This window comes from Cherax quadricarinatus, chromosome 19, assembly GCF_038502225.1.
Source record: "Cherax quadricarinatus isolate ZL_2023a chromosome 19, ASM3850222v1, whole genome shotgun sequence".
Lineage (NCBI taxonomy): Eukaryota > Metazoa > Arthropoda > Malacostraca > Decapoda > Parastacidae > Cherax > Cherax quadricarinatus.
Genome location: NC_091310.1, coordinates 43,652,785 through 43,665,927, shown reverse-complemented (window position 1 = coordinate 43,665,927; position 13,143 = coordinate 43,652,785). Strand labels below are relative to the sequence as shown.

The 13,143-nt window shown below is 39.5% G+C and overlaps 1 protein-coding gene across 3 annotated transcripts in view; it reads left to right on the top strand.

Annotated features, from left to right (window-relative positions):
• The window catches only part of gry (trafficking protein particle complex subunit 11 gry), a 113,869-nt gene that overhangs the window by 73,257 nt on the left and 27,469 nt on the right, over positions 1–13,143 (top strand). For all 3 annotated transcript variants that reach the window (XM_070086762.1, XM_070086763.1, XM_070086761.1), the window contains exons 18-20: positions 107–205; positions 8,610–8,744; positions 9,425–9,588. In XM_070086762.1, coding sequence (XP_069942863.1) covers positions 107–205; positions 8,610–8,744; positions 9,425–9,588 — 398 coding nt within the window. The remainder of the gene's footprint in view (positions 1–106; positions 206–8,609; positions 8,745–9,424; positions 9,589–13,143) is intronic.

Here is a 13,143-nt window from a genome sequence, read left to right as displayed (position 1 = left end):
GGATTAGATGATCTTGGTTTTTAGGCTGCACCCTTGTATTACTTTCAAGTACATGTACTTATTAGTTTAAACATTTATCTAAAAGACAACTATCTTGTTTCAACAGGTTGAATATACTGTGCCAGTATTATCTGGTGGATCTCTTGTCCACTGTCCTTGTGTGTGTGAGAAAAGCATTCATATCCAGGCTAGAATTCCATTTCAGGTAAGAATACATGCGGTACCACTAATTTCTTCTAAATCGTACTACATCTACATTTATACAGTAGCAGGTTGGACCTAAAATTTCCTTTAACACAATTGCAGCTATTCTGAATAAAACTGATAGCATTGTGAATCTCTTTCATTCTTATTTAAAAAAAATCTTTATAAAATATAAGTAGTAAATGTAAATATGAATAAAATAATGCTGAATTTGATAATAAGTAGACTCACATAACTGTTTGGTAAATGTTCATACCTGTCCTTCTTTGTTAATGGTTGCTGATATTTTTTAACTACCAAGTAATAATTAATTCCACTCCCCATTTTACTTATTGTAGACATCTATGGTATAAATTTTTTAAGATATTAAATGCATAAGGCACCATAAAAGATCTTTTGTGGTCTCTTAACCTCTTAACTGTGTCCAACATTCTAGTATGCAACTGACAACTGTGTCCAACGTACTATTATTTTTTTTTATTATTATCACACTGGCCGATTCCCACCAAGGCAGGGTGGCCCGAAAAAGAAAAACTTTCACCATCATTCACTCCATCACTGTCTTGCCAGAAGGGTGCTTTACACTACAGTTTTTAAACTGCAACATTAACACCCCTCCTTCAGAGTGCAGGCACTGTACTTCCCATCTCCAGGACTCAAGTCCGGCCTGCCGGTTTCCCTGAACCCCTTCATAAATGTTACTTTGCTCACACTCCAACAGCACGTCAAGTATTAAAAACCATTTGTCTCCATTCACTCCTATCAAACACGCTCACGCATGCCTGCTGGAAGTCCAAGCCCCTCGCACACAAAACCTCCTTTACCCCCTCCCTCCAACCTTTCCTAGGCCGACCCCTACCCCGCCATCCTTCCACTACAGACTGATACACTCTTGAAGTCACTCTGTTTCGCTCCATTCTCTCTACATGTCCGAACCACCTCAACAACCCTTCCTCAGCCCTCTGGACAACAGTTTTGGTAATCCCACACCTCCTCCTAACTTCCAAACTACGAATTCTCTGCATTATATTCACACCACACATTGCCCTCAGACATGACATCTCCACTGGCTCCAGCCTTCTCCTCGCTGCAACATTCATCACCCATGCTTCACACCCATATGGGTGTGGTAAAACTATACTCTCATACATTCCCCTCTTTGCCTCCAAGGACAAAGTTCTTTGTCTCCACAGACTCCTAAGTGCACCACTCACCCTTTTCCCCTCATCAATTCTATGATTCACCTCATCTTTCATAGACCCATCCGCTGACACGTCCACTCCCAAGTATCTGAATACATTCACCTCCTCCATACTCTCTCCCTCCAATCTGATATCCAATCTTTCATCACCTAATCTTTTTGTTATCCTCATAACCTTACTCTTTCCTGTATTCACTTTTAATTTTCTTCTTTTGCACACCCTACCAAATTCATCCACCAATCTCTGCAACTTCTCTTCAGAATCTCCCAAGAGCACAGTGTCATCAGCAAAGAGCAACTGTGACAACTCCCACTTTATGTGTGGTTCTTTATCTTTTAACTCCATGCCTCTTGCCAAGACCCTCTCATTTACTTCTCTTACAACCCCATCTATAAATATATTAAACAACCATGGTGACATCACACATCCTTGTCTAAGGCCTACTTTTACTGGGAAATAATTTCCCTCTTTCCTACATACTCTAACTTGAGCCTCACTATCCTCGTAAAAACTCTTCACTGCTTTCAGTAACCTACCTCCTACACCATACACCTGCAACATCTGCCACATTGCCCCCCTATCCACCCTGTCATACGCCTTTTCCAAATCCATAAATGCCACAAAGACCTCTTTAACCTTATCTAAATACTGTTCACTTTTATGTTTCACTGTAAACATCTGGTCCACACACCCCCTACCTTTCCTAAAGCCTCCTTGTTCATCTGCTATCCTATTCTCCATCGTACTCTTAATTCTTTCAACGTACTAGTACAGTGGACCCCCGCATAACGATGGCATCACATAGCGATTAATCCGCATACCGCTTGCTTTAATCGCAAAAATTTTGCCTCGCATACCGCTTAAAAACCCGCTCACCGATTTTCGTCCGAGACGCGTCCAATGTGCGGCCTCAGCCACGCTCACATGTTCCGCCGGTGGCATTGTTTACCAGCCAGCCTCCGCGGTAACATCCAAGCATACAATCGGAATATTTCGTATTATTACAGTGTTTTCGGTGCTTTTTCTGGAAAATAAGTGACCATGGGCCCCAAGAAAGCTTCTAGTGCCAACCCTACAGCAATAAGGGTGAGAATTACAATAGAGATGAAGAAAAAGATCATTGATAAGTATGAAAGTGGAGTGCGTGTCTCCGAGCTGGCCAGGTTGTATAATAAACCCCAATCAACCATCGCTACTATTGGTGGTACTGCTGCTGCTGCACTGTCAGCTGCTGCTGCTGCTGCACTGTCAGCTGCTGCTGCTGCTGCACTGTCAGCTGCTGCTGCTGCTGTAGCATCGTCTGCTGCTGCTGTAACATCGTCTGTTGCTGCTGTAGCATCGTCTGTTGCTGCTGTACCACCGTCAGCTGCTGCTGCTGCTGTAGCATCGTCTGCTGCTGCTGTAACATCGTCTGTTGCTGCTGTAGCATCGTCTGTTGCTGCTGTACCACCGTCAGCTGCTGCTGCTGCTGTAGCATCATCTGCTGCTGCTGTAACATCGTCTGTTGCTGCTGTAGCATCGTCTGCTGCTGCTGTAGCATTGTCTGTTGCTGCTGTACCACCGTCAGCTGCTGCTGCTGCTGTAGCATCGTCTGCTGCTGCTGTAGCATCGTCTGCTGCTGCTGTAGCATCGTCTGTTGCTGCTGTACCACCGTCAGCTGCTGCTGCTGCTGCTGTAGCACCGTTGTTGGTGTGGCTTATTGAGAATACCAAGAAACAATTAACCCCAGAGGATTTGCCACCCAGGATAACCCAAAAAAGTCAGTGTCATCGAAGACTGTCTAACTTATTTCCATTGGGGTCCTTAATCTTGTCTCCCAGGATGCAACCCACACAAGTCGACTAACACCCAGGTGAACAGGGAAAAATGCCTGGAACTAGTGCTCATATTGGTGAATTTAAAGCCAGCAAAGGTTGGTTTGAGAGATTTAAGAATCGTAGTGGCATACACAGTGTGATAAGGCCTGTTCTGGAAGAAAATGCCAAACAGGACCTACAGTACTCAGGAGGAAAAGGCACTCCCAGGACACAGTGTCTCATCAGTCATTGCTGCATCTTCAATAAAGGTAAGTGTCATTTATTCTTCATTTAGTAGACTAGTACATGCACAATATATACTGTGCATGTACTACTCTACTATTGTGCATGTATCCTTCTCTTTGTGTGTGGGAAAATGTATATTTCATGTGGTAAAATTTTTTTTTTCATACTTTTGGGTGTCTTGCACGGATTAATTTGATTTCCATTATTTCTTATGGGGAAAATTCATTCGCATACCGATTATTTCGCATAACAATTACCCCTCTTGCACGGATTAAAATCGTTATGCGGGGGTCCACTGTACACACAATTCTTAATTCTTAATTCTTTCCAACGTACTAGTACACACAATTTTCTATACCTTCAAATATGCCATCTATCCATATTTTTGACCTCAGCATTACTTTTTGGGTCCTCTACAATCTCTTCATACCTTTGAAAAAAATCTAAGGCCAGGAGGGTCCACACACACTGCAGTGTGGGTCACTACACAGATGATGACTGTGTCTGACATACCAGTATGCATAACTAATAATTTTTTTTTTTTTTTTTAACAAGTCGGACGTCTCCCACCGAGGCAGGGTGACCCAAAAAAGAAAGAAAATCCCCAAAAAGAAAATACTTTCATCATCATTCAACACTTTCACCACACTCACACATTATCACTGTTTTTGCAGAGGTGCTCAGAATACAACAGTTTAGAAGCATATACGTATAAAGATACACAACATATCCCTCCAAACTGCCAATATCCCAAACCCCTCCTTTAAAGTGCAGGCATTGTACTTCCCATTTCCAGGACTCAAGTCCGACTATATGAAAATAACCGGTTTCCCTGAATCCCTTCACTAAATATTACCCTGCTCACACTCCAACAGATCGTCAGGTCCCAAGTACCATTCGTCTCCATTCACTCCTATCTAACACGCTCATGCACGCTTGCTGGAAGTCCAAGCCCCTTGCCCACAAAACCTCCTTTACCCCCTCTCTCCAACCCTATCGAGGACGACCCCTACCTCGCCTTCCTTCCCCTATAGATTTATATGCTTTCCACGTCATTCTACTTTGATCCATTCTCTCTAAATGACCAAACCACCTCAACAACCCCTCTTCTGCCCTCTGACTAATGCTTTTATTAACTCCAGACCTTCTCCTAATTTCCACACTCCGAATTTTCTGCATAATATTTACACCACACATTGCCCTTAGACAGGACATCTCCACTGCCTCCAACCGTCTCCTCGCTGCTGCATTTACCACCCAAGCTTCACATCCATATAAGAGTGTTGGTACTACTATACTTTCATACATTCCCTTCTTTGCCTCCATAGATAACGTTTTTTGACTCCTCATATACCTCAACGCACCACTCACCTTTTTTCCCTCATCAATTCTATGTTTAACCTCATCCTTCATAAATCCATCTGCTGACATGTCAACTCCCAAGTATCTGAAAACATTCACTTCTTCCATACTCCTCCTCCCCAATTTGATATCAAATTTTTCTTTATCTAAATCATTTGATACCCTCATCACCTTACTCTTTTCTATGTTCACTTTCAACTTTCTACCTTTACACACATTCTCAAACTCATCCACTAACCTTTGCCATTTTTCTTTAGAATCTCCCATAAGCACAGTATCATCAGCAAAAAGTAACTGTGTCAATTCCCATTTTGAATTTGACTCCCCATAATTTAACCCCACCCCTCTCCCGAACACCCTAGCATTTACTTCTTTTACAACCCCATCTATAAATATATTAAACAACCATGGTGACATTACACATCCCTGTCTAAGACCTACTTTTACCGAGAAGTAGTCTCCCTCTCTTCTACACACCCTAACCTGAGCCTCACTATCCTCATAAAAACTCTTAACAGCATTTAGTAACTTACCACCTATTCCATATACTTGCAACATCTGCCACATTGCTCCTCTATCCACTCTATCATATGCCTTTTCTAAATCCATAAATGCAATAAAAACTTCCCTACCTTTATCTAAATACTGTTCACATATATGCTTCAATGTAAACACTTGATCTACACATCCCCTACCCACTCTGAAGCCTCCCTGCTCATCCTCAATCCTACATTCTGTCTTACCTCTAATTCTTTCAATTGTAACTCTACTGTATACTTTTCCTGGTATACTCAGTAAACTTATTCCTCTATAATTTTTACAATCTCTTTTGTCCCCTTTCCCTTTATATAAAGGGACTATACATGCTCTCTGCCAATCCCTAGGTACCTTCCCCTCTTTCATACATTTATTAAACAAAAGTACCAACCACTCTAACACTATATCCCCCCCCTGCTTTTAACATTTCTGTCATGATCCCATCAGTTCCAGCTGCTTTACCCCCTTTCATTCTACGTAATGCCTCACGTACCTCCACCACACTTACATTCTGCTCTTCTTCACTCCTAAAAGATGGTATACCTCCCTGGCCAGTGCATGAAATTACTGCCTCCCTTTCTTCCTCAACATTTAAAAGTTCCTCAAAATATTCTCGCCATCTACCTAATACCTCCCTCTCCCCATCTACTAACTCCCCTACTCTGTTTTTAACTGACAAATCCATACTTTCCCTAGGCTTTCTTAATTTGTTTAACTCACTCCAAAAATTTTTCTTATTTTCATTAAAATTTCTTGACAGTGCCTCTCCCACTCTATCATCTGCTCTCCTTTTGCACTCTCTCACCACTCTCACCCACACTCCTATAACCACAAACTTCTGCCCCACATTCTAATATTGCATTTTTAAAACTATTCCAACCCTCTTCAACCCCCCCACTACTCATCTTTGCACTAGCCCACCTTTCTGCCAATAGTCGCTTATATCTCACCCGAACTTCCTCCTCCCTTAGTTTATACACTTTCACCTCCCTCTTACTTGTTGTTGCCACCTTCCTCTTTTCCCATCTACCTCTTATTCTAACTGTAGCTACAACTAAATAATGATCTGATATATCAGTTGCCCCTCTATAAACATGTATATCCTGGAGCCTACCCATCAACCTTTTATCCACCAATACATAATCTAACAAACTGCTTTCATTATGTGCTACATCATACCTTGTATATTTATTTATCCTCTTTTTCATAAAATATGTATTACTTATTACCAAATTTCTTTCTACACATAGCTCAATTAAAGGCTCCCCATTTACATTTACCCCTGGCACCCCAAATTTACCTACTACTCCCTCCATAACATTTTTACCCACTTTAGCATTGAAATCCCCAACCACCATTACTCTCACACTTGATTCAAAACTCCCCATGCATTCACTCAACATTTCCCAGAATCTCTCTCTCTCCTCTACACTTCTCTCTTCTCCAGGTGCATACATACTTACTATAACCCACTTTTCACATCAAATCTTTATTTTACTCCACATAATCCTTGAATTTATACATTTGTAGTCCCTCTTTTCCTGCCATAGCTTATCCTTCAACAATATAGGCAAATAATAATATCTTGAGCTCTTCCATCACCAGCTTCCGTACCAGCAAACAGATGTGTAGAACTGCCAGTAAGATGACTTATTCATTCTGAATTTATTACAGTTTCACGGTACTAACAATGGAACTCGACCATAACGCACACTAAATATATTTAACCCAGGATAACTCACTAAAGTCAAACAATGTGACTTTTATGTTTTGAGGAGTATTACACCTTAAAACAGTTGTAATATCGTGTAATATAGGATTTTGTTGTAAATATGTTTTACATAGTATGGAAGGCACACAGGTGTTATATGGACACAAGAAAATTTATATAACCCAGGATATTCCCTCGAACCTAATTTTTTTTTTTTAAGACACTGGTTGTCTCCTACAGAGGCAGAGTGATTTGAAAAAGAAACACTTTCACCATCATTCACCCTATCTTGCCAAAGGTGTGCAGATATGACAGTTCAGAAAAATTTATTACTACAAATTATCTTTCTCACTGACATAGGGTGACTCTTACCATCACTCACTCTGTCACTGTCTTACTAGAAGTGTGCTGACATTAGTGATGGTGAATGTTATTTTCCTTTTTTGGGTCACCTTACCTCTGTGGGAAATTGGCTGGTGCATTAAAAAAAAATAATTTGTACATTAATTGTAGTAATAAATTTTAAAACATGAAATGCCTTAAAATGTATTGCTTTAAAAATAAATGTATGTAATATAACTAATATTTTCTCTTTGGGTCACCCTGCCTCGGTGGGAGACGGCCGACTTGTTGAAAAAAAAAAAAATTGTAAGACAGCATTTAAGGGAACTAAGAAACTCTTATGATATATAAATTATTAGCTAAATTGAAGTAGTTGTGATATTGTGTTTGTTTTGGCCAGCTTCATTATCAGCTCCTGTTACTTTCTAGCTAATTATTCTTGCCTCTATATCCTTACTTTTAGATGTTTTAATTTGTCCAGGTGACTTGGGGAGTGATGTACGAGGTACAGTATTTATACATCTAGGAGATAAGTGGTATAAAATACCGACACAACAGAAAAATAAAGACAAGTGTAGTATAATGCAATCCTTTATTAACTACGTTTCACCCACACTGTGACTTCATAAAGTCCACTGTGTGGGTGAAACTTTGTCAGTAAAGGATCACATTATATTGCATTTGTGTTTATTTTTCCATTTGTGCATCTTGATGTGTGCACTTAATGCATGAAGAGCTGTGTAGCTTTTTTTTATATGTAGAAGAATTAATGAATATGAGGAAAAGCACAAGAATAATAAATTTAAATATACATTGCCATATGTAATTAATTATTTGTGTCTTTCTTATTGGCATTGACTTTAGCTTCAGCAGTATCTTTTAATAAATATCTGTAATGATTCTTTCATGTCACAAGTATTACAGTAGCATGTAAGTAATGAATTATTTTACTCTAACATGGAAATAATTGATCTTAATTTTCACTTTACTTCATTCCCAATTGTAAACAGAATGGAAAGAGGACAAATAAATAAACCAAGTATTGATTTGTTTTAAGCATTTGCTATTATTGATATTTCTTACTCTGAGATTGTTATTAATTAACTGCCAGACTGGTATACTGATAGAAATTTTGAATAACAAAGAAATTCTTAATTGTTTTTGAAACAGCAATTTTATGTATTACTTTGAAAATATTCTTATATTTAGGTCACTGTGGAGACGCAGTCATTAAAGTTTGAAAAATTAGCAAGAGTGGCTGCTGGTGAGAGCTTCTTGGTGGTTCCCAAAATTAAGTGCATATCACATGTCCCCATCACACTCACCAACTCCTCACTGGCTCTGGTTAGTACTTTTTACTTTATGAAGGCACTATTTTTAATTATAATCATTAACAATATTATTGTAGTCATCCTCAACACTTAGTTGTCAAACTTCTAGTTGACTTTGCAGATAACAAGGATACACAAATAACCCGCACGTAAAAGAGAGAAGTTTATGACGACGTTTCGGTCCGACTTGGACCATTTACAAAGTCTCTTTTATGTGTGGGTTATTTGTGTATCGTTCCAGTCATGGTATTGTGCCTTTTTTTGTTATTTACAACAAGGATAGAATCCCTGAGTCCAGTGAAAAGTCTTCAGAGCATCAGTTCTCCCATGTTGCTCTTTTCACAGGGAGTCAAGTTACAAATTATACAATAGGTAGGGCTTAAACCCATGGCAAATTAGTCCTAAAAACTCACAGGCCAGTGTACTAACTGCTGGTCCATGCCAGCCTTACAAGATTCATCCAGTTATGTTGTATAGAAATATACCAAGCTGGATGAATCTTGTTAGGCCTGCATGATCCAGTGGTTAGCACACTGGCTTGCAAGTTTTGGGACTCACTTCCATAAAATCACTTACTTTGGAAATGCAAAATAAATTCAATTTATATGACACAATAAATATCGTAAGTTACATCCGGGATGATCCTACAGTATAAAATAAAACATGTATTAACACTATGTACAAAATTTTCAGGCTAATGAAGTAAATCAAGTTGGAACAGAGGCAAAGTCACAGGTTATGAATACAGTACTTTCTGAAGGAGAAATAGGTGTTGACTGTTTCTGTGTTTTGCTTAGCAAAAAGGCTACTCCAAATTCAGCTTTAACTCTTGGGCAGTATGTCTTGTATTGGAAAAGGTGAGTAAACAGCAGATTCTTGGAATGGGGGGAGGATTAAGATACACTGTACAGTGGACCCCCGGTTTTCATCCTTAATCCATTCCAGAAGGTCGGTCGAAATCCAAAATAGACGAAAACCGAAGTAGTATTTCCCATAAGAAATAATGTAAATCCAATTAATCCGTTCCAGGCACCCAAAAATATTAACAAAAAATACATTTTATAGAGAATAACTATAGTTTTACATACAGAAAACAGCGAGAAATAAATATAAAGCACTAATTTTAATGGATAAATGAACATTTAAATCAGTTTTACCTTTATTGAAGACTCTTCTTGTCATATTCTATACGAGATCCGCATACAACTGCCATGCCTTTTTGCAAATTATTGCCTCCACAACACTATCTCCAGCTAACTGCTTTTTGTTGATCCACACCAACAGCAACTTCTCAACATCTTCGATTGTTTGCCATCACTACCACCATCACTGCCACCCTCTACCACCATCACTACCACCCTCTACCACCATCACTACCACCCTCTACCACCATCACTACCACCCTCTACCATCATCACTACCACCCTCCACCACCATCACAACCACAACTACCTTCTACCACCATCACTACCACCCTCTACCACCAATGTTTCGGATGAATGTGCAGAGTATTGCTCACTGAACCAGTGACAGAGGCAAACTGAGTCACATACGTTTGAGCAGCCGCATCCCGGGCGGGCGGACGCATTTTATATGAACGATTTCTGAGCAGAGGTACAAAACCTGGGGTAAAATTTCGCCCAAAAAAAGCAATCAAAATCCAAATTGTACAATATCTTCACTGGACAAAATCTGGGGGTCCACTGTGCAGTGGAAACTCGGTATACGACCAGCTCCTTACTCGAACAAAGCTCAGCACTCAACCAAACAAATACAACCTGCCAGAACTTCACTGTAAACTATTTCATGTTTTTTCGCTTTTTTTTTTTATTGTATAAATAAGTCACATGGGGCCTACGACGATCAGTGATAACAGCCAACCAAACAGAAAATTGGTTGGGAAGAACTTGTTTAATACTCATATAGAGCGGCACTTGAACAGCCTTCTGGAATGAATTAAGGTCGTATACTGAGGTTCCACTGTACAGGTTTCTGTTGCTCCATACAGGTTTACTTTATGTGAATTCATTATTATGGGATGTCCATTTTTAACCCTTAAACTGTCCAAATGTAGATCTATGTTGATGTGCGTAGCGCTCGAACCTTGATTTTCTCCATTTGAAAGCATGTAAAATTGGATGTAGATCTACGTTCAGAACACTATGCACGTCAACATAGATCTACGTTTGGACAGTTTAAGGGTTAATGGTATTGTAATTTCATATGTGCAGCATGCATGCATTCTCTGAATGTGATAAGTCTATCTCGCAGAGCATACTGAAGATTCTTATTATATAAAATCAAGTGTTGATTGCTCGACTGAGTTGTTATTGGCTTCAAACACTATCTACTATATAAACCAAGGGACACCTTTATATGGATATGGTTTTTATTTATTTTTTTTTCAATGAACTGGCTGTACCCCACTGAGGCAGGGTGACTTAAAAAGAGAAACAAAAGTTTTTTCCTTTTAAATTTAGTAATATATGCAGGATAAGGGGTTACTAGCCCCTTGCTTCTGGCATTTTAGCCGCCTCTTATGACATGCATGACTTACGGAGAAAGAATTCTTTTCCACTCCCCCATGGCCATAAGAGGAAATAAAGAAGAACAAGAACTATTGAGAAAATAGAAGAAAACCCAGATGGTTGTGTATATATATGCATGAAATAAGATCACAGTAAACAGGTGATTTCAGAATATGTAAAACAACCACTGTGAAAGAATAGTGAAATTCCAAGCACTTTCGTGACCCCTCACATTATCAAGGAACTATATCATATAGTTCCTTGATAATGTGAGAGGTCACAAAAGTGGTTGGAATTTTGCTATTCTTTCACAGTGGCTGTTTTGCATATATATGCATGTATATACATGTGTAGTATTTTTTTTTTTTATTATCACACCGGCCGATTCCCACCAAGGCAGGGTGGCCCGAAAAAGAAAAACTTTCACCATCATTCACTCCATCACTGTCTTGCCAGAAGGGTGCTTTACACTACAGTTTTTAAACTGCAACATTAACACCCCTCCTTCAGAGTGCAGGCACTGTACTTCCCATCTCCAGGACTCAAGTCCGGCCTGCCGGTTTCCCTGAATCCCTTCATAAATGTTACTTTGCTCACACTCCAACAGCACGTCAAGTATTAAAAACCATTTGTCTCCATTCACTCCTATCAAACACGCTCACGCATGCCTGCTGGAAGTCCAAGCCCCTCGCACACAAAACCTCCTTTACCCCCTCCCTCCAACCCTTCCTAGGCCGACCCCTACCCCGCCTTCCTTCCACTACAGACTGATACACTCTTGAAGTCATTCTGTTTCGCTCCATTCTCTCTACATGTCCGAACCACCTCAACAACCCTTCCTCAGCCCTCTGGACAACAGTTTTGGTAATCCCGCACCTCCTCCTAACTTCCAAACACACACTTCCAAACACACATGTGTAGTGTGTGACCTAATTGTAAGTAGTAGTAGTAAAATATGCATCATGTATTCTTTTCTCCTCATATCAGTCAAAGATGGTATGTCCAGTGCCTTCATCTCTTCTTCAGGTCTTATAAGTTTTAACTCTGGAAGTCATTTCGTAGCTCATCTTTAAACTGTTTCTACCTTGTCCACTTTTTTCCAGCATGAATTAGATGTATCCACATACAGTACTGTAGAACCCATACTATAAAGGAACTATGTTGCAAAAATTTGCTGCTAATGAATGTACTATAATAGTGAATCATTGTATTATATAGCAAATCATTATACTGTATAGTGAATCATGGTAATATATAGTGAATCATTGTAATGTATAGTGAATCATATTGTGTAGCATTATGTTCTACTGTATAGCAAATCATGGTACTGTACTTGACAGTGAATCATTGTTCTGTATAGTGAATCAAGGAGTAGGCTCATGTGAAAGATTCACTTACCTGCACCTATCTGCTAAAATCATCAAATGATACGGTGGAAGTGATTGCAGTAAAAGTGGAGAATAAAAACTTGAAATAGTTGATTGTAGGTTTATGTGGTAGTTATGCTCCTGAATACGATGTGTAATAAAAAAAAAATGTGTAAAATGAACTGAAGACCATAGGAAAAAGGACAGTTACATTTTCAGACTGCCAAAAAAAGCTTCCCAGTTTGTTTTAGGTCTTGAAATTTTAAAAAGCAATGATGATAATGTAACTAGGTCAATGTAGTGATGTGCATCAGTCAAAACTCCAGCATCCACATCTCTGCTAGATGGAGTTGCCACCCTTTGCAACTGTATGGGGGTTATAAAGGGAGAGTTAGAATGATTGGGGTGTGGGGATTGGGGTGTATACTTGAGGGGTTAGGCAAGGGGAGGTTACAGTGTTTGAGGCAAGGGGGTTTGGTGTATGGTGGGGGACTGGAGGCAGGGGATTAGGAGGATT